This window comes from Ursus arctos, unplaced genomic scaffold, assembly GCF_023065955.2.
Source record: "Ursus arctos isolate Adak ecotype North America unplaced genomic scaffold, UrsArc2.0 scaffold_3, whole genome shotgun sequence".
Classification (NCBI taxonomy): domain Eukaryota; kingdom Metazoa; phylum Chordata; class Mammalia; order Carnivora; family Ursidae; genus Ursus; species Ursus arctos.
The window spans coordinates 29,173,408-29,194,737 of NW_026622985.1; the positions used below are offsets into that span (position 1 = coordinate 29,173,408).

Sequence of the window (21,330 nt, forward strand, 5' to 3'; positions counted from 1 at the left end):
AGTTATTCTTTTCAAGTTTTTACCTATTAATCTCACTGTGAGAATTTTGTTTAATTGTATATTGTTCAAACTGGATGTTAGATTGTTACATAAGGTTACATTTTTCTCATCATCAAGAACTCATCATCTTACTTGCCCTCCTCACTTCCAACCCTCAAACCACCCCCTAAAAAAAGCACCTTGCACTACTTTGATTTTTACTAATAGTACTGTTTGCTCAGATTCAGGATGAAAATAACTTTAATGATCTTTGTTATCTCTAAATAAAGAATATTGGTTCCATAATGAACACACACCTCAGCACAAATGAGATCTTTCTTGTAGACAGTGTATGGACTTGTTTTATGTGTATGTATTAACACCCATTTATTTATAAAAATCTATCTCCCTTTGATAATCTGCTTTTAAAAATCCCATATTGGTTTCCCTTGTAACCTAAGATAATTATAGAAAAAGCAATTTCACCTATGTAAAACATCATTAGTGAAGTGTATATAGTTGGCCTTTGAACAACATAGGTTTGAACTGTGTGGGTCCACTTAAATACATGGATTTTTTTCAATAAATACATATTTTATCCTGTGATTGAAAAATAAGGTAGAAATTGCCAAATGACTAAAAGTGAAGGAAAGGTGGCAGAGAGATGCTGAGAAGGCTGGAACATCAGGCTCTCACCTCACTACCTATGCAGAGTTTGGTTCTCTGAGATCTTGAACAAAAAGTTGTAAAGGAACCGGCTCTGGAGAGGGATTCTCATGAGGTGCCAAGACCAGTCATTGTCCACAGTTGGCCAAGAACCACAGAATGATAATCTGCAACCCCCCCCACCTCCACCTCCAGGGGTCCAGGAGAACACTTGGGGCAGGATAGTAATGTGAGCTGCAAAGCACAAGGCAGGAAGGAGCACTGTCTGAGGTGCTGAAAGTTCTCTAAGGCGGAGAACTAATACTACTGGGAGCAGTTTGCCAGCATTTCCCACAAGCAGAAACTGAGTTAGAACCATGTGGAGGGGTCAGGTGGAGAAAGCAACCTAGAAAGAAGGATAACAGTGCTGTGCCTTCCCCAGTTCTCTGCCTTTCCCTGGACTCTGCTTGAAAGGAGGTTTCCCACATTCCTGGGTGAGTTTTAACTTTGGGTGGGGATGAGGTGCCTTTGGGGGGTGTGGTGCCTTATTCTACTCCTGTACTGTACAGTAAATGTATTTTCTCTTCCTTGTGATTTTCTTAATAACATTTTATTTTCTTTATCATTATTGTAAGAATACAGTGCATAAACACAAAATATGTTAATTGACTGTTTTTGTTATTCCCAGATGTTATGTTCTGGTCAACAATAGGCAATTAGTAATTAAGTTAGTTCTGAGGAGTGAAAAGTTATATGCGGATTTTGATTGCATGGGAGGTCAGCGTTGTTCAAGGGTCAGCTGTATACTGCATACTGTAGAAGTAGGTCTCTTCTAAATGCAATGCTGTGTTGCTGCTTTTTTCCATTGGTGGTTAAATATGTACTTTTGTGGTTATAATAGTTAATTACATTTCCCTCTTGGGATTTAAAATCCTGGGGTCAACTATTTTGTCCATCTAGGGTTTATTATTGAGCTTTGTGAAGGGCACATAGGAAGCATGTAATAAACAGTTAAATAGTAACAGCTGTTACTGATTATTGCTGTGGTCCACATTCTGTGGGAAGCACTTTATAAGCATTATTAAAATTATTTTTCACACCAACTATATGATTATTACCCCTACTAACCAATGAGGCAGTTTACTTAAAGAATTAAGTAACTTCAACAGTTGCACAATTGGGAAATGGTAGAGTTTAGACACTGGATCGAAGCCCTCATTCCTAAAAAGTATGTTATGCATAATGTCTCCATATAAATAAAAAAAAAAAGAAAGTTAAAACTATATGAACAAATAAAACATCAGGAAAGCATATGAAGTTTTCATATTTCCTAACATTTTTTTAAAATTGATGATTAGCTTTCCACCATGAGATGGGTAGGTTGAATTACCAGAGAGACTTTTGTCCTGCAGTCTTGCTCTTTCTTACTGGGTCCAATAAAAGTTAGAAATTAATTTTACTGTCGCAGATGAAACAATATGTGATTATCTGTGCAAATTCTTTGTAAAATTGTAAGATGCAGTTAGAAAATGGGCTTGTCAATGACCTGTGAGTCTCATTATTATGTCAAAGGACTGATGGGGTGAGTTGCTCGTGCATCTTCTTCTGACCTCCCTCAAGAGTCTTTCCTGATGTTGTGGCTGCTATCTAGTTGGTAACAGTTTTCATACTGTACTTCTAAGCTCCACTGGGCTGTGACATAGGTCAACAGATTTCTGTAATGTTAGGGCGATACTTAAGACACCTAATTTACTCCTCTGAACGTGGACCCAAGTGTGCTAGTCCATATTGTAAGCCTCCCTTCTTTCCCTCCAAGGCCAGTAGTGTCACATTCAGTTCATGAATGGTAACTGTTTAATGTAAAGTGATAGTAGTAGCATGGAGGAAAAAAAACTGTCTTATGTAATTGTCGCCAAAGGACATGGAAAAAAGAAGGCAAAATGTTTGTCTTCCAGAATAAATGATGGAAAAATTCACTAGCTGCAGTTCCTTTCTCTCAGTATAGCTGTCAAAACTGTAATACTCCTGTAATTCAGCCCATCTTTCCAGCATTCCTTAAACACTGAGAATTATTGCTGCCACATCTGAACCCTCTTGTAGACATAAACACAAACTGATTGTGCTTTTTAATACTCACCTAGTGGCCTATGTCTTTACCGATAAAGTTCATATCAATGCTCAATTTAGCGTTCAGAAAAGTCTGTCATCTGCCTTTGCTTTTTGCACAGTGCTCTTAAAATTTCAGAACATCTTAGCACTGCACACATACACCTGCTTTCATTTCCAGTTTAAATAGCAGTTATTTTCTCTAGATTGTTCATGGTTGCTTTATACTCCTCCCCATTACCTCAAGGTCTCTAATTAGGTGCTTCCAACTTTAAGTATTTGTTCTTTTACTGCAAATAAAATACAGCAGTCACTTACTGTGCTGTAGAATATCCATGTCTTTGTTTCTAGGTGAGGCATTTGAATTCTGCAGCTTAGTATGTATTAAGATTGGAGGGGAGGGAAATTGAAAAGAAAATATTGGGTCAAGTTTTAAGTTGACAAAGTATTCAAAACCTTATGTATTTTCATTTTAGCATGCTCCTCTTGATGGAATGGTTATGGTAAACATCACCCATTATGTTAATGAGAAGATTTTTGAGAATGAAGGAAGATGGAAGGTATGTTAGAAAAAGTATTTCATCTTTTTTTTCTTAGTAGTTTTTTAATTTAATATTTTTAAGTCTTTTTCCTGTTTTCAGGGTTCAGAAAAAGTACGGGATATACCACTTCCAGAGGAGCTTGTTTTCACTGTGGATGATAAAATACTAAATGACATTAATCAAGCTGAAGCCCAATATCTCAAGCAGGTAGATTTTTTTTACTTTTTTCCAGATACTAATGCTTTTTCTTTTAACTACCATTATAAAAATTTGGCTATCATCCAAGCATGACAACATAAAGCATTTTATTTATTTATTTATTTATTTTTAAAGATTTATTTATTTTAGAGAGAGAGTGCTAGCCGGGGCGGGGAGGGGTGTTGGCAGAGGAAGAGGAGGAGTGAGAATCTTAAGCAGACTCCCTGCTGAGCACGGACCAATATGGGGCTCGATCTCACGACCCTGATATCATGACCTGGGCTGAAATCAAGAGTCTGTTGCTTAACTGACTGGGTCACTCAGGCACCCAAACAACATTAAAATATTTTAAATTATAGCTTTGATACCTTTAATTTTTTTATATGTAATGATTAATGCAAATGATGAATTGGTTATCTTTGGGGTATTCTTAGCTGATTTTTCACTTTTCCCATTTAATTTTTTTGTTAGGCATCTGATCTGCAGGTTGTGGCATATACCTTTACATCTTTTGGCAAAAAGCTAACCAAGAAGAAGATGCTTCACCCTGATACATTCATTCAGCTTGCACTTCAGCTGGCCTATTATAGACTTCATGGACGGTGAGGACCACTCATTTTCCATTTTCAGGCTCTTGGAGTTCAAGGGTATATCTTTAGCATTGCTATTCCATTCTCGCTCCCCAGGGTTTTTCCTGACTTTTTTCCCCCAAGTGGCACCATGTCCTCATTTGGACTTCCATCATCAGTGTATTGGAGTTTTGATGTGTTACACTTCTACAGTCTTTTCATCACCTAAAGTATCCACTGTCCTCTAAGAGAGGTTTTACTCTTCTTGGAATTCAAATCCCTAGGTTTTCTTGTAGCCTCAGTTTCCTGATGGGTTCATGATTTTATAGATTATCCAGTCTTTACTAATTTTTAGGGTAGGAGAGATGGTATGTTGTGACTTTCTACATCCTAGGCAGAAGTAGAAACTTCGTGATCTTGCTTTTTAAATATCTAGTCTGAGAATACGTGTCTTTAAATGGGATATTTAGGTCATTTGCATTTAAAATAATTATCAGTAAGGTTGGGTTTAAGTGTACCATGTTGTTTTTTCCTTTCTTTTTATCATTATCTGATTTTTGTTTTTTTATCTTCTTTTGAATTTATAGTTTTTTTTTTAATTGTTCCATTTTATCTCCATTGTCAGATGTACTCTTTTGTTTTGTTTTGTTTTTAGTAGTTGTACTGGGGTTTATAAAATATATCTTTAATTTACCTGAGTCTATCATCAAGTAACATTTTCCACTTGAAGTGTAATAGAAGAACCTTAAAACAGAATGCTTCTCCTGTTTTTTTGTGCTGTTGTTGATGTATATTATACTTCTAGATGCGTAGTTAGCCTCACAATACACTGTTACTATTTGCATTAAGTGGTTATCTTTTTTTTCTTGTGGTAAAATATATATAAAAGAAAAGTTTCCTTTTTAGCCATTTTTAAATGTATAATCTAGTAGCATTAATTACATTCTCAGTGTTGTTCAACCATCACAACTGTCTATTTGCAAAATTTTTTCATTACCCCAAAGAGAAATTATACCCATTAAACAGTAATTTCTTACTCCTCCTTTTGCCTCAGCCCCTGGTAGTTTCTAATCTACTTTCACTGTCTATGAACTTGCCTGTTCTAGATATTTCCTCTAGGTGGGATCATAGAATATTTGTCTTTTTGTCTCTGATTTATTTAACTAAGGGTAAAGTTTCCAAGGTTCATCCCTATTGTAGAATAAGAACTTCATTCTTTTTTATGGCTAAATATTCCACTATATAGATATACCACATTTTCTTTATCCATTCATCTGTTGGTAGACACTTGTTTTGTCTCCACCTTTTGGCTACTTTGAATAGTGTTGTAGTAAACATTCACATACAAGTATCTGAGTCCCTGTTTTAATTTGAGTCTATACTTAGGAGTGGGATTGCTGGGTTGTGTGATAATTCTTTTTCACTCTTTGAGCACCTGCCAAACTATTTTCCACCATGGCTATACTACTCCCACCAGCAGTATACAGAGGTTCCAGTTATTCCATATCCTTGCCAACACTTTTTTCATTAAAAAAAAATATAACTGTTAGTTTTGAAGTAGTATTTCATTGTGGTTTTTATTTACATTTCCCTTTTGACTAATGAGGTTGTCTATCTTTTCAGATGCTGATTGGTCATTTGTATATCTTCTTTGGCAAACTGTCTTACATAAAAGTCCTTTGTGCTCTTGGTAATTGGGTTGTCATTTTCTTTTTGAATTGTAAGAGTTTGTTATGTATTCTGGATATGAAACCCTTACCAGATAATGTGATTGGCTAAGTATTTTCTCCCATTCTGTGGGTTTTCTTTTCACTCTCTTGGTGGTATCCTTTGATGTACAATGTTTTTAATTTCGAAGTACAGTTTATCTATTTTGCTTTCATTTGTTGCCTGTGCTTTTGTGTCATATTCAAGAAATCATTGCTAAATCCAATGTCATGAAGTTTTATTATTTTGTTCTTGTTTTTTAAGATTTTATTTATTTATTTGACAGAGATTGGTAGAGCATAAGCGGGAGGAGTGGGAGAGAGAAAAGCAGGTTCCCTGCTGAGCAGGTAGCCTGATGCAGGGCTCAATCCCAGGATACTGGGATCATGATCTGAGCCAAAGATGCTTAAGCGACTGAGCCACCCAGGCACCCTCTTAATGTCATGAAGTTTTTACCCTTGTATTATCTTCTAGGAGTTTTATAGTTTTAGGTCTTGTTTTATATCTTTAATGTGGGTTTTCCCTCTCTCTCTCTCTCTCTTTTATTTTTACTTTTTTTATTTTATTTTTAAGAGAGCAAGAACATAAGCAGTGTGGGAGGTGGAGGAGCAAAGGGAGAGGAAGAGAGAGAATCTTAAGGAGACCCCATGCCTAGCGTGGAGCCCAGTGCAGGGCTTGATCTCATGACTGAGATCATGACCTGAGCCAAAATCAAGAGTCAACTTATCTGACTAAGCCACCCAGGCACCTGTCTTTGATGCTATTTGAATTAATTTTTGTGTATAGTGCGTGGTAAGGGTCCAGCTTCATTCTTTAGCAAGTGGATATCCAGTTTTCTTGGATTATTTTTCTTGGATTATTTTCTTGGATTATTTTTTGAAGAGACTGTTCATTGAATGATCTAGATGTTCTTGTTTAAAATCGGTTGATTATAGATGTGAGGATTTATTCCTGGGCTTTCAATTCTATTCATTAATCTCTGTGTCTCTTCTTGTGTCGATACCATACTATTTTGATTATTGTAGCTTTGTAGTAAATTTTGAAATCCAAAAATATGTGTCATGTCCTTCACCTTTGTTCTTCTTTTCAAGATTGTTTTGGCTATTCTTGAAATTCCATATGAATTTTGGGATTAGTTTTTCCATTTTTGCAGAAATGTTGGAGTTTTGAATCTGTATACTGCTTTGGGTAGCATTGTCACCTTAATGATAAGTAGTCTCCAATCCAAAAACACAGAGTCCTGTTCCATTTATTTATGTTTTTTTTTTAATTTCTGTAAGCAGTGTTTTGTAGTTTCCTTTGTATGGAGTTTTTGCTTCTTTGGTTAAGTTTAATCTTGAGTATTTTATTCTTTTTGATGCCGTTGTAAATGGAATTATTTTCTTAATTTTCTTTTCGGGTCATTCACTGCTAATGTATGGAAATGCAGCTGATTTTTGTGTGTTGGTTTTGTGTCTTTAAGCTTTGTTTAATTTGTTTATTAGTTCTGATAGTTTTTTGTGGACTTGAGATCAAATCATCTGTCAGTAGAGCTAGTTTTGCTTTTTTGTTTCCAATTTGGATGCCTTTTATTTCTTTTGGCTTGAACACCCAATAGTATGCTGAATTATCCTTGTCATACTACTTATTTTAGGTAGAAAGTTTTTAGTCTTTCACAATTGAGTGTGATGTTAGCTGTGAGTTTTTCATAAATGTCCTTTATCATGTTGAGGAAGTTTCTTTCTATACCTGGTATATTGAGTGTTTTTATTATGGGAGAGTGTTGGATTTTGTCGAATGCTTTTCTGTGTCAATTATCGTGTAGGACTTATCCTTCATTCTATTAATAAGGGGTATTACATTGATTGATTTTCATTTGTTGAACCACCCTTGCATTCCTAGGATATATCCCACTTGGGCATGGTGTATTGTCCCTTTAATATGCTGCTGAATTTGGTTTGTTACCAATTGGAAGATTTTTGCATCTTTAGTTGTAAAGGAATATTGGTCTATTTTGTCTTCTTGTAATGTCTGTTTTTTAAAGCTTTTATTTCAATTCCAATTAGTTAACACAGTGTAATACTAGTTTCAGAATTTAGCGATTCAGCACTTCCATACAGCACCTGGTGCCCATCACAACAAGTGCACTCCTTAATCCCCATCACCTATTTGACCCAACCCCCATGTCCTTCCCCTCTGGTAACCATCACTTTGTTCTCTATAGTTAGAGTCTGTTTCTTGGTTTGCCTCCTTCTCCCCCACCCCATCCCCAACCCTTTGCTTGTTTGTTTTGTTTCTTAAATTCTACATATGAGCAAAATCATATGGTATTTGTCTTTCTCTGACTGACTGACTTTGCTTAGCATAATACTCTCTTGCTTCGTCCGTGTCATTGCAAATGGCAAGATCTCATTCTTTTTTAGGGCTGAGTAATCTATACACACCATATTTTCTTTATCTATTCATCAGTCAATGGACATTTGGTCTGTTTCCATAATTTGGCTTTTGTAGATAATGCTGCTATAAACATTGGGGTGTATGTGCCCCTTGGAATCACTGTGTTTGTGTCCTTTGGATAAATATCCAGTCATGTGATTGCTGGATTGTAGGTGGTTCTTTTTGAGGAACCTCCATACTGTTTTCCAGAGTGGCTGCACCAGTTTGCATTCCCACCAACAAACAGTACAAGAGGGTTCCCCTTCCCCACATCCTCTACCAACACCTGTTGTTTCTTGTATTGTTGACGTTAGCCATTCTGACAGGTGTGAGATGGTATCTCATTGTAGTTTTGATTCCTATTTCCCTGACGATGAATGATGAGCATCTTTTCATGTGTCTGTTGGCCATCTGTATGTCTTCTTTGGAAAAATGTTGTGTCTTTGTTTTTGGTGTCAGGGTAATGCTGGCCTCACTATGAGTTAGGAAATGTTCCTTCCTTTTCAGTTTTTTGGAGGAATTTGAAAAGGATTGTTCCTAATTTTTTAAGTCTTAGAATTCATCAATGAAGTTATGTGGTCCAGGACTTTTGTTTGTTGGGAGATTTTTGATTACAGGTTCATTTCCTTACTTGTAGTAGGTCCAGTCAGATTTCAATTTTTTCTTGAATCAAAGTTGGTAGTTTGTGTGTTTCTCAGAATATGTCTATTTCATCTAGATTATCCAGTTTATTGGTATACAGTTGTTCATAGTATTCTCTTACAACCCTATTTATTTCTGTAAAGGTGGTAATGCCCTTTCTTTCATAACTAATTTTAGTAATTGGAGTTTTCTCTTTTTTTTTCTTAATCATTGTACTTAAATGTTGTCAGTTTTGTTGATCTTTTCAAAGAACCATATTTAGTTAACTTTCTCTATTTTTAATTTCTGTATTTTGGTTATCTCTAGTCTTAATTATTTTCTTCCTTTTGCTAGCTTTGGGTCTACTTTGCTCTCCTTTTTTCCAGTTCCTTAAGGTGTGCACTTAGTCTATTGATTTGTGATCTTTTTTTTTTTTTTTCCTAATGCAGGTATTTACAGCTATAAACTTCCCTTTGAACACTTTTCATCCTCTAAGATTTGGGAGGTTGCAATTTCATTTTCATTCATCTCAAGGCATTTTCTGATTTCCCTTGTGATTTCTCCCTTGACCCATTCATTGTTTGTATGTTGTTGGATGTCTTCATATTTGTGAATCTTCCGTTTATTCTTCTCTTACTGATTTCTGGCTTCATTCCATTGTCATTGAAGAAGATACTTTGTATGATGTCAGTATTTTTAAATTTATTGAGACTTGTTTTGTGGCCTACTCAGTGGTCTTTCCTGGAGACTGTTGCATGTGCACTTGAGAAGAATTTATATTCTGCTGTTACGAAGTGGCATGTTCTATATATGTCTGTTAGGTCTGGTTATTTATACTGTTGTTCAAGTCCTCTGATTTATCTCCGGTCTACATGGGCTATCTCCATTATCAAAAGTTGGATATTAAAGTCTCCAGCTGCCATTGGAGAACTGTCTAGTTGTCTTTTTAATTCTGCCAGTATTTGCTTCATATGTTTTACGGCTCTTTTTAGGTGTGTATATTTTTATAATTGTTATGTCTTCTTGATGACTTAAGCTTTTCATTAATGTGTAATGTTGTGTAATGTTCTCTTTGCCTCTTAACCCTTTTGACTTAAAATCTATTTTAATCACTCCAACTCTTGTACTTACCAGTTTTATGGAATATCTTTTTTTGTCCTTTCACTTTTAACCTCTTAGTGTCTTTGTATCTACAGTGAATCTCTGGTAGATAGCATATAGATAGATTATGGGCTTTTTATCCATTCTGTCAATCTCTGCCTTTGATTGAATAGTTTAATCTATTTACATTTAAAATAATTACTGATAAAGAGATATTTGCTTTTGCCACCTAGCTATGTTTTCTGTAGATCTTACTTGGTTTTTTTTTTCTAAATTCTTCCACTATCTTTTTTTTTTTTTTTTTGGCTTGGATTTTTTTATAGTGTACCATCTTGATTCCCTTCTTTTTCTTTACATTTTTAAATCTATTTTATTCATGATTACCTTGGAGAACACAATTCATATTTTATATTTATAACAACCTTGTTTGAATAACAGCTTAGTTTTAGTAATATACAAAACTCTGCTTCTATACATCTCTGTACCCTCTTTTATTTTGTCACAAATTACATCTTTATACATTGTGTGCCCATTGATACAAGTTTATATTACTGTTTTATGCCCTTGCCTTTTAAGTCAAAGAAAAATAACTATTAAACAAGTTGCTCTGTCTCCCATGTTTCCTATAAACTCGGAGTTAGATCTAGGGACTTGAGAATAAGAATCAGTTATTTTTATTATTTTTTACAACAGTAAATCAAATAATTAAGGTCATTTGTTTTCTGTTTCATCCTGTTTGATATTAAGAGTGGATTTGTTAGCCAATGTCCATTATAAAGTTTCCTGAGTTTTTTACCTAATGGTTTTAGTAGGCATTGATGCTCATAGCCAAGATCTATTATTGTAGTAGAGGTTACAGAGCAGTAATATTTTTACCTACTGCTTTTATTTTTAATCTTTTTTTTTTTTTAAGAATGTTAGTGTTAAGTTTTTGTTTACACTTTCTCCTTCATACTTTAAAAAAGATACTATTTCAGCGCAGGGAGACCGTCTTATAGACACACTGGCAGAAGAGGCTTAGTAATTGTGTTTGAGCCTTCTTAATGCCCATGTTCACATCTGTTCCTCTCACTCCATTTGATCTCTTTAACTCTGAATTCCAACCACCAGGAATAAGATCGTTACAGAAGTAAGAGAGCTCTATATCTAAAATTGTTTACATCATTCTTCAACCCAGGAAAACAGTTATCACTCTGGGGAATTTCTTAGAGAATGTTTTTACTTAATTCTTTAGTCATTCATGTAGTGTATAAAGGAACTAAAGACCAGGGACTCCGTATTATCTATTGCTGTGTAACAGTTACCACCAACTTAGTGGCATAAAACAATAAATGTTATTTCATATTTTCTGTCACACAGGAACCCAGGTGGAGGCTAGCTGGGTGCCTCTGACTTCAGGTCTCCTGAAGTCGTAGTTAGAGTGTCATTCAGCTCTTTTTCATTTGAAGGTGCGCCTGAGAGAGGATCTGCTTCCAAGCTCACTTGTGATTATTAGCAGAGATCATTTCCTTCCAGGATATTTTCTGGAGGCCTCCCTCAGTTTCTCACCATCTGGGCCTCTTAGTAGGGAACCTTCCAGCGAGGCAGCTGGCTTTCCTCATACTAAGGAAGTGAGAGCGAGTAAGATCTCTCTTTGTAACCTAGTTTCAGAAATGACCTCCATCACTTTGTCCTGTTCTTCTCATTAGAAGCAGATCACAAGGCCCATCTCCCCCTCAAACTGAGGAGTTATACAGAGTTTTACTACAGGAGGCAGGGATCCCTGGGGCTGCATCTTGAAGGCCACCTACCACAGACGCACCGCCCTACAGAGCCTGACCACAGCCAAGCCTTTGAAAGAGCCTGTGTTGTACCAGGCCCTGTGGATCAGAAGACTTTTTTACTCTTTGATTATTGAAAGTAGTCTCTTTGTAATTGAAAGTCTCAACAATGATCTGTAGTGTAGAACTTAGTCACTGATCAAAGCCAGATTTATTAGGTAAGCTTTCTTTGTAATAACATTTGAGCCTTTTCTTTCTTATGACGCTTTCTTTTATTTTCATTTTTTCCTGTAGCCCCGGCAGCTGCTATGAGACCGCCATGACAAGGTGCTTCTATCATGGCCGCACAGAGACCATGCGCTCGTGCACAGCAGAGGCGCTCCGTTGGTGCCAGTCCATGCAGGACCCTTCTACTGGCGTGAGTGTCGAAAAGAAAAAAATTCACAGTAATTCCTCACTGCTTTAAAGGAACCTTAGTCCTTAAATAACTAACTTCTCTGCTTCAGTTCCCCTGAATCAGTAAAATACTTGCAGATATTTGTCCCTCAAGTTTGTAAAGCGTTCATTCATTTACCAGTGAAGTATATACTTGGAAAGAATATGAAACAGGAAAGACCTGAGAAGAAGCCCATTTGTGTCACTTTCTACACAGAGTATCTTTAATACCATGAATATTTTACTGTTACTGATCCGCCTGCAGGATAACATCTGTAACGTGCAGACTGTCCCCCGGTGCCTTAAAAGGAAGCTTTTCTTGATAGGGTTGAAAGGTTTTGAAATCACAGATTCTTGTTTTCATGTATTAGAACCAGAACAATTTTGTTTTGTTTTTTAGTTCTTCTTCTTCTTTTTCTTTTTTAAAAAAATAGTTTTTGTATGCAGTGTAGGGCTCGAACTCACAACCCTGGGATCAAGCGTTGCATTCCTTACCAACCAAACCAGCTAGGTGCCCCTGTGCTTTTTTTTTTTTTTTTTTTTTTTTTTTTTAACAATTTAGACAATAGGGTAGGTCCTTCCCACTGCTGTTTTGGTATTGTATTTGCTCTTTAGTTTTGATAGACATGGTTATATATATTTTCATTTATTTTAATATCATAGAACTATTCCATTATCATTTTTGAACAGCTCTGTGTTAGTTTTGAACTGTTAGTTGCTTCTTTCTTTACACTTATGAATATCACTTCAGTGCTGCCCACAAGTTCCTATTTTCCTTTCCTGGAAAGAAATAAGATGAAGGACAATATAGGAAAGAAAAGGCAGTAGAAGTAGGAAAATATATAGAAGCATGTGTCTCAGCATCTTTCTAGAAATCTTTTCCCTCTCAGAGAAATCTCTCAGATTACCCAAGTTATGTTCAATTATGTTGAATTAAGGGTTTTTTAAATTTGGTTTCTGTAGAGTTTACTGAAGTATGTCTTGATTTTTAACACAGCTTCTTCAGAGGCAACAGAAGATGTTACAGGCTTTTGCAAAACATAATAAAATGATGAAAGATTTTTCAGCTGGAAAAGGTACTTACGTTGGAATTATTCTGACTTAAAAAAAATTCATGTCGAAAAATTTTTTTCTACCTTCATGCTTGTGGCTTCATTGCAGGATTTGACCGTCATCTGTTAGGTCTTTTACTCATAGCAAAAGAAGAAGGTCTTCCTATTCCAGAACTCTTTACAGACCCACTTTTCTCCAAAAGGTAATATAATGTAGTGTTTTATAACTTGATCCATCAGATCCTTTTTTCTGAAGGTTAAAAGCTCTTTCGAAGCAATATAAGTTTCTGAAAGCCTAGTAAAATAACCTCTCTTTATGCCACACAGTGGAGGAGGTGGAAACTTTGTTCTCTCAACAAGTCTGGTTGGTTATTTTAAAATCCTGGGACTGGTGGTTCCCATGGTCCACAATGGCTATGGATTTTTCTACCATATCACAGATGACAGGTAAGGCTGTTAGGCATTTAATGTGTGTTTGTCTCTCTGTCCTATTTTTGGGACACTTGGCAAATCAGTCCTTTTAGGTGTTTTGTGCAGAACACCATTTAAGGTTGACTCAGTGACATACCATCATTATCCTCAAAACCCAGTACACATATTAACATGTTTGTTTCACCCAGGGTGTTTTATGCTAACTTCAGATAAAATTTGATTGCCTATAAATATGTGGTGGTTTATGTAGTCCTAGATAGTACTGATGTGACCAATATAAGAGACTAGATAAATTAATTTATATTAAAAAAAAAAAAAAGAATGTTTTACCGGTTCAGGTGCATTTCATTTGTGTTGTATGACGTTTGTGGAAAGAGTGAGAAAGAAAGTACTATAACCTGGTAGGTGGAGAACAAGGTAGTGTGAAATTGGTAGAAAGGCTCAGGAGGTCCTCATTCACATAGTTGGGCCATCTCTTCTCAGGGGTCTTTGAGAGTGTGAGGGGCTTTATAAAAAACAATGTGGCTACATTTAGCACTGTGTGAATAGATGGTATGCGTGGAGGCTTCAGATGGAATGGGAAAAATTAGGATGATCATATGTATGACACATTTCAGTGTGTAATATATTGTTTTTATACTTTAACTTTGTAAAAGAATTTACAGTCAGTGTTACTGCTCAAAATGTTATCATCAGTCTCTATGTCAAGTGTCATCTGTGCATATAGTCTGTTTTACCAGTGGTACCTGTATTTGTTAGCATGTAAGTCCTAAATTATCTATTCCCATAATATTCAGTTTATGTACATTAGTGTACAAATTAAAGGGTAAATTACAGAGGTTAGACATAGATCTTACTATTTTTTTCATAATCAAGGGTCAGGGGTCTAAAATTATCATCAGACACAGAGAATAAGCATTCTAACATATTTTCTGACAAGTATGGATATTGTATTGCATGCAATGACAGGAGTTCCAGCCAGACAAACCTCAGCTGTCTGACTTTAGAAAAAGTCCTGATCCTGGGGCAGAACTTCCATTCACTCATTCAGGAAGTACGTAGTGAGAATTTGTTGTTTCTTAGGTACTAAAGACACAAGACAGACAAGGTTTCTCTCTTAAAGATTTTATTTTCTACTTGGGAAAATAGAAGCAAACAAGCAAGATAACTAGTGATGAATGCTGTGAAGAAAATAAGTAAGTTAATGTGGTAATAGAGACAAACTGTGGGCAGGATTGGAGCATTGCTTCATTTACTGTGGGCAGAGAGAGCCAGCGAGGCTGCGATGGTGACGGGGAGAGGGAATTAATCACATGAAGAGCCAAGAATACAGCTCTGCAGACTTCGAGCATCGCCAGCCGTCCCCAGTGCCTCCCCCAGGCCGAACCAGCCCTTCTCCCACTTAGGTTGTTGGAGTAGGTTCTCCTGTGGTCTCACCCTCTCCGTACCTGCAGAACGCTGTCTACACAAAAACCCTTGATCCCCTTTCAAAAATGCCCTTCCCCTCGAAATTTTCCAGGAGTTTCTTGTTTCATTCACAGTAAAATCCAAAGTCCTCCTATGAGATCCTGCACGATCAGGCTCTCACTTACCACTCTGACCTTATCTTCTCCAGCTCCACTCCTATTTCACTCTACTCCAGCCACTTTTGTCATCTTGTACCTTGAATATAGCAAGCGAGCTCCCTCCTCTGGGATTTGCGGTTATGATTTTCTCTGCCTCGTACTCTTCCTTGAAATATATGCAAGGATCACTCCTTTATTTCATATAGGTATTTGCTTAAAATTTGCTCATCTGGGAGGCCTCCTCTGATGATCTAAAATAGCACCCCCTGCCCCCCTCACCTGCTACATTTTCTTGGTAACACTTAATAACCATCCAGTGGATATACATATTTATTGGTATATTAATCTTTCTTCCCTTCCTAGAATATAAGCCCATAAGAACAGGGTTTTTGATTTGTTTGTTGTTGTATCCCTAGTTTTGTAACCATGCCTTGTAAATAAGTTGAATTCAGTACATTTTCACAATGACTTTGTTGTTGAACATAATTATATGGTCCTCAGGAAAGGGCCTGACATTTATAATAAACAGAAAGAGGCAGTATGGCTATAAATTAGCAATTAAGTTGCGGGGGGGGTGGTAGAAGATGTTGAAGAGACGTACATAGGAGCTACATCTTGGAGGACAGTATTCTCAACTCTGAGTGCACATTAGAATCATCTGGAGACCTTTAAAAATATTACTTCTGCAGACACTGATTTGGTTGGGGTGGTCAGTTGATAATAGGGCCTTGTGACATGGTGAAGAGTTGGGATTTTCTCCTAAGGATAATGGGAAACATTTTATCAGTTTTTAAGCATGAAATGTACCCATGCTTTATTTGCATGTATGAAGGACTTTTGGCTGTTATATGGAATGTAAATAAGGTGGACAGTAATATGAGCAAGAATGAGAGGAGGGAAATCAGTAAGCACAAACGATAAGCTGAACAAGGCAGTGGATAATGAAGGTGGAGAAAAGTGGAGGGATTTGAGAGCAATTTCGGACGTGACTTACTGATGAATTGGTGATTTTGATGGTAGCATTTACTGGGATGGAGAAAGTTAGGGGAGGAATGTGGTTGGGGGCATGTTAGGGTAGGATTAAGAATTTTGTTTTATACATGTTGACTTAGATTTCATCTAATAAGGAGTGTATGGTCTTCATATATGAAAGGATGTGTCGGTAGGCACATGGTTACGTGACTGTGAAGCCCACAAAAGAGACCCGCACTAGAGGCACACATTCATCCGTCATCACATGAATACACACAAGTAGTTTCCAAACGAAATACGCGGAAACTATCTGGAAAGGGTTTTTCATTCATTGTTAAACTTGAAAATTGTATGTTTTTAAAGAAAATTGGTTTATTTTTGAAATAGCATTTTAAATGTATTGCATGCTCATAAAAATTTATAAAAAAATGAAAAAAATAACAGAACAGTCATCTACATTTACAAGACACAAACTGTTAATATGTTTCTAATCTATAATGCATATACTGTATAATTTCTATAAATTTAGATCACATTATAAATATTTTAGTGTCCTTTCTGGGAAATTCATTCCCACTTAACATTATTTCAAGCAATTTCCACTGTCGTTAGATATGCTTTGAGATGTTTTAATGGTTGAATAATGTTTTACAGATTTTCATGATTTATGTAACTACTCCCTACTATTTTCAGCTTTTCATCATTACAAATAATGTATAATATTATATACTCCTCCTTTCATCACATCATTGCAAGCTCTAGGCACCGTAAATCATTGTTGACCAGCTTTATAGGCAAAAATAACATAACTTGAATGCTTAAGAAGCAAATTTTCTCTTCATTGGTGTGTACGTTCTTTTGTAAATTGTGTAGGAAAGCTTTCTTTCTATAATTTAGATAACTGAATTTTTAAAAATTCAGTACTTAAATAGAGTTGTTAATCATTGCAAAGAAATATATTTAGACGTTGCTAAGTATTTGAGAATTATATGCACAGAGTAGCTGGAAAATGATGAGTGACCATGAACCACTAGATGAAAACAAGGCAGAACTTTCTTTGGGTTCCTACATACGTGTCAGCAGATACAATCCAGTCAGACCTTGGTTTTATCATGATACGCTGGGCCAGAGCATATTTTTATTTCATTCTGCTTACTCGAAAGTACATCTTGAAGATTTAATTCACTGTCTTTTTTAATGATGTGAAAATTGCATGATTATCCACAAGCTTTCCATTGTACAGTAGCATTCTGACTTTAATTTATGCTTCATGGAGTTTGCTCTGAAAATTTGAGTGTTTGGAAGGGGAAAGGCTAGTTTCCGGAGAGTTAGAACTGCCAGATAGGGGTTTTTGGGGTTTTTCTGTTTGTTTTGTTTTTGTTTTTGTTTGTTTTAATCAGGAGAATCTAGAAGGAGATGGTGGAAGGCATGACTTGTCCCAAGAGAGTTTCTGTCTGGCTTTTCTAGAAACATCTTTTCTCTCCTCTTAACCTTTCTCTTTTTTTTTTTGAACTGTCTTTAAGTGCTATATTCTTTAAAAATAGTTCAAGTTTCATTGCAAACAGTGCCATGAATTCACCCTCTAAGTCATTACATTAGGAAATGTTAGGAAGGTTTTTTGTTCTTGTTTTTAGGAAGAGGTGGGTGGGTTGGTTGAACATAGTAACACCTTACTCCAGAGCACTCCTGAGCTCTGGCTAATTTTTTGTTCCCTTTTGTTCTTAGCCTCCAGTCACACAGATTAGGTATTCCTAGCATTATGTATACATCCAGCTTTACTTTCAGTTATGTCCAGTCACATTTACCTAATGTCAGTAAGAATTCACACTTGAGCTAGATGAATTGCTAGATGGAGAGTAAAGGTCATGGCTGTATTCATCGTCACCATTTCGAGCCTCTTTGTGTTGTGATTTTTGTGTAGTACTTACTCATTTTTTATTTGTGCTTCACAGGTTTGCTGTGGCCTGTTCAGCCTGGAAATCATGTCCAGAGACTGATGCAGAAAAGCTAGTTCTGCTGGTGTTTCAGGCTTTCCATGATATGATGCAGTTGATGAACACTGCTCATCTTTAGAGACTAACCGTTTAGTTAGCATTTATAAAAATATTAGTGCGTGGAGAGTGGGTTGGTGATGGGCGACAGGAAGGCATATTAACGGAAACTTGTTAAATGTAGAAATTAGCAGAATCATGCTGAGTTTATTCTCACACGGATGATTAAAAATGATTTTGAAGCTTCCTCTGACGCAGTAGCAGTGCACACTGATGTAGTGAGATAGACAACTAAGCAAAAGTGGAAGATCAGCCTCAACAATGCAGATCTGCAGTTTTTACTAATGCAAGTCTTACTCCAACCTAGAAGCATTTTTGTTGGTAACATATATAGGTTATAAATCCTCTCTCTCAACATCGCTGTAGGGTCTGTCAAGCACTTTAACATTTCCTAGTTGCCAAAGGGTATGGAATACATGATTAGATGTTAACTTCCCTGAAATCGTTGCCTTCCACATTCATCACAGGGATACAAGCCTATGTTTGATGGAAAAGACCACTACAATTTAATGGTAATTGAAAATTAGAGTTTCTGTTGGACAGAACAATTACAGGGAAGTTTATACTCTGAAGCACACACAGAAAAATCCTAACAAAATTCATTATAGTATATTGTACTTAGTTTTTTGAATATAAAATTAAAGCACTTATTTTTAAAATTAGACTTAGTGACTTGAAGAAGATTGCTGGATCAAATTCTCAGAATTTTTTTTCCTGCTGTTCAAAATAGAAAATAAAGTTCTCAATCATGTAGCTTCTTGTTTGGTGTTTGGATAACTAATCTACTCCTGTTTCACCTTATACTTTGTGATCGAAGTTATGTATTACTGTGTAAAAAACGACCCAAAACTTACTGTCTTAAATCAGTTTATTATTTCTCATGATTGTGTCAGTGGATTGTGCCAGTTGGATAGTTCTGGGCTTGCTGTAGTTTATTTATGCGGCTGCATTCATCAGGGTGCCGGACTGAGGCTGTGAAGTTGAAGATGCCTCACCTGCTGCCTGGGGAGTTGGTTCATGGGACTCTCTCCGCATGGTCTCTGATTATTCACTATTCTAGCCTTGACTTAGGTACTCGGCAGCGGGAGTGTTGTGAGAGAGAAAGGTAGCATCTGCAAGGCCTCTTGAGGCCTAGGCTCTGAAGTCACAGGATATTACTTTGCATTTTATTGAAGAAAAGTTGCAACAGCAGTCTAGGTTTAAGGGGTGGGGGCAAAGTGTCATCTCGAGAGGATAAACAGCAAAGTTATTTTGTAAATGTAGATGAGTAGGCACATTTATTGTGACTTACTGGGGGCTGTTTTTATAGCAATGCCCTACGTCAAGATTACGGTGTATTTACTGGCTGTATACATCCTTTCACTTTTCCTGTCTTCTGAATATGGTAAGTCTGGTTTATTGTTTTTTTGTGAAAACACTGAGTTGGCTTCTGTGGCGTTTTGATATATCCCCAACAGATTTCTTCTTTCCATTCTATACCGCGGACCTTGTTCCTCACTGGTACAATTTAATAGACTGTACTGTGGTGGCTATAGAATCATTCAGCTAGTTGTTTTTAAATAATGTCTAAGGACGTGGGTGCTTTAGAAAGTGTTCACTTCCTGCAGAGAAACCTCTTCTGTGATACTTTACCTGTTTCCCTAACCTGCCTGAAGGTAAAAAGCATTCCAGATCATTTTTAACAAGAGATTTCTGGGCCTCTCCCCAGACCTGGAGAGTTAGAATTGCCAGAGGCTTCTGAGTCACTGAGGTAATGTACCCCTTCTTGTCCCATTCTTCTCTTGGTTCATCTGAAATGTAGTCCACTATACACATGGTTTCATTTGAAAATATCTTTGGTAAGACCTGGTTTGTTACAGATGGAGGAACTACTAGTTTGGGTAGTTTACTGACCTGAAGAACATGTGACAGTGGTGAGAATTGATATTGCTTCGGTGAATTATAAAGAAAACAAATGGAAAATTAAGGAGAAGCATTTCAGTGTGGTTAGCTGCTAAAGGTTGCCCAGACTTTTTTGGGGGGGGGGGCCTCTAAACATTCTGGGCAAATTAAGATTACTGATAAAAGGTAATGGAGTTGCTGTAGACCCTCAGCATTTCATTGTTCTTTCCAGTGTTTCAGATGACAGTCGAGATCATTGAAGAGCTATTTAATGGTATGCGGTTGGGTTTTTGTTTTGTATTGTTTTGCTTTTTCCTTTATGGAACAGATGTGTGCCTGTGAAGTTAGCTTGTCCAAGGGCAGTCTCATTTCCTCTTGGACTTTGGTAATAAAGCTGGGAACAACACATTTATTTAAAAAAACAAACAACAAACCTCTATTCCCAAAAGAATTTGGGAAGTCAGCAAGGGAGAGAGTAGGCAATGGAAGAAATGTATTTTTCCGTTCTTGTGAAAATCGTTCCCCAACCATCCTGTCATCTACCCAGCTATTCAGGACCATAAGTTTCTCTGTGTCTGATTTCTGTATGTTTCTGGTAACTCAAGAGCTAGGCTGCTGTTTTTATACCTCATCAAGACAGGTTATTACTTTTTACTCTTAAATTTCAGATGCTATCATATCAACACCAAATGGGCTGTTCCAAATTGATCTGGAATAAGATATACCTGTATTTTATGATTTGTAAAAGATTTCTAGTTTAAGTCAGAAAAAGTTACCATTTGAATTTATTTTTAAGATATAATAAGAGTTCATCAGTTCTGTGTCCTAGCCTGGACACTGACCATGGAAAAATAGATGCCTTTCTGAGCCAGCAACTGTTGATGGGTGCCATGCTCCCTGACCTTGCCGTTCTGAAACACCACTATGAAGTCTGCGTTCTGGATGGTGGACAGGCGGTGAGCGATCACGATGCAGGTGCGGCCCTCCCTGGCTTTGTCCAGAGCTTCTTGGACAATCTAATGATGAATCAGAACGGAAACCTTAAACCTTTACCATCACACCAAAATACATTACCTTTTATTATACATGTGTATTTTTACATAAACGGCATTATAGTCATTAGTTCCTTTAGTTATAAAAATGAATTCTCACACTAAGTCTCAAGTATCTAAATTTTCTGTCCACAAATGTATCTTACTAGTTCCTTTTTATTTTCCAGCTTTTCATGATTAATGTGTAAAAAACATGAGGTATGCTATTTTCTTTTGAATGTTTTTTTTGGCTTATGAAATTAAGATG

General features: G+C 36.5%; 2 protein-coding genes across 17 annotated transcripts in view; one reads left to right on the forward strand and one right to left on the reverse strand.

The window, feature by feature from the left end:
* The window catches only part of CROT (carnitine O-octanoyltransferase), a 54,764-nt gene extending 35,861 nt beyond the window's left edge, over positions 1-18,903 (forward strand). For 7 of the 13 annotated variants that reach the window (XM_048213081.2, XM_048213084.2, XM_026504868.4 and 4 more), the window contains 8 exons: positions 3,207-3,290; positions 3,372-3,479; positions 3,942-4,072; positions 11,938-12,061; positions 13,076-13,154; positions 13,240-13,333; positions 13,458-13,577; positions 18,052-18,903. In XM_048213081.2, the coding sequence (XP_048069038.1) occupies positions 3,207-3,290; positions 3,372-3,479; positions 3,942-4,072; positions 11,938-12,061; positions 13,076-13,154; positions 13,240-13,333; positions 13,458-13,577; positions 18,052-18,172 (861 nt within the window). In that variant the 3' untranslated portion in view covers positions 18,173-18,903. Of the gene's footprint in view, positions 1-3,206; positions 3,291-3,353; positions 3,480-3,941; positions 4,073-11,937; positions 12,062-13,075; positions 13,155-13,239; positions 13,334-13,457; positions 13,578-18,051 lie in introns of all 13 variants that reach the window. The other 6 variants (XM_026504814.4, XM_026504841.4, XM_026504833.4 and 3 more) reach the window with 1 other exon arrangement.
* Positions 18,904-20,799: 1,896 nt separating this feature from the next.
* Positions 20,800-21,330, reverse strand: part of ABCB4 (ATP binding cassette subfamily B member 4) — a 61,563-nt gene continuing 61,032 nt past the window's right edge. For all 4 annotated transcript variants that reach the window (XM_044386216.3, XM_026504806.4, XM_048213079.2 and 1 more), the window contains one exon: positions 20,800-21,047. In XM_044386216.3, coding sequence (XP_044242151.2) covers positions 20,844-21,047 — 204 coding nt within the window. In that variant the 3' untranslated portion in view covers positions 20,800-20,843. The remainder of the gene's footprint in view (positions 21,048-21,330) is intronic.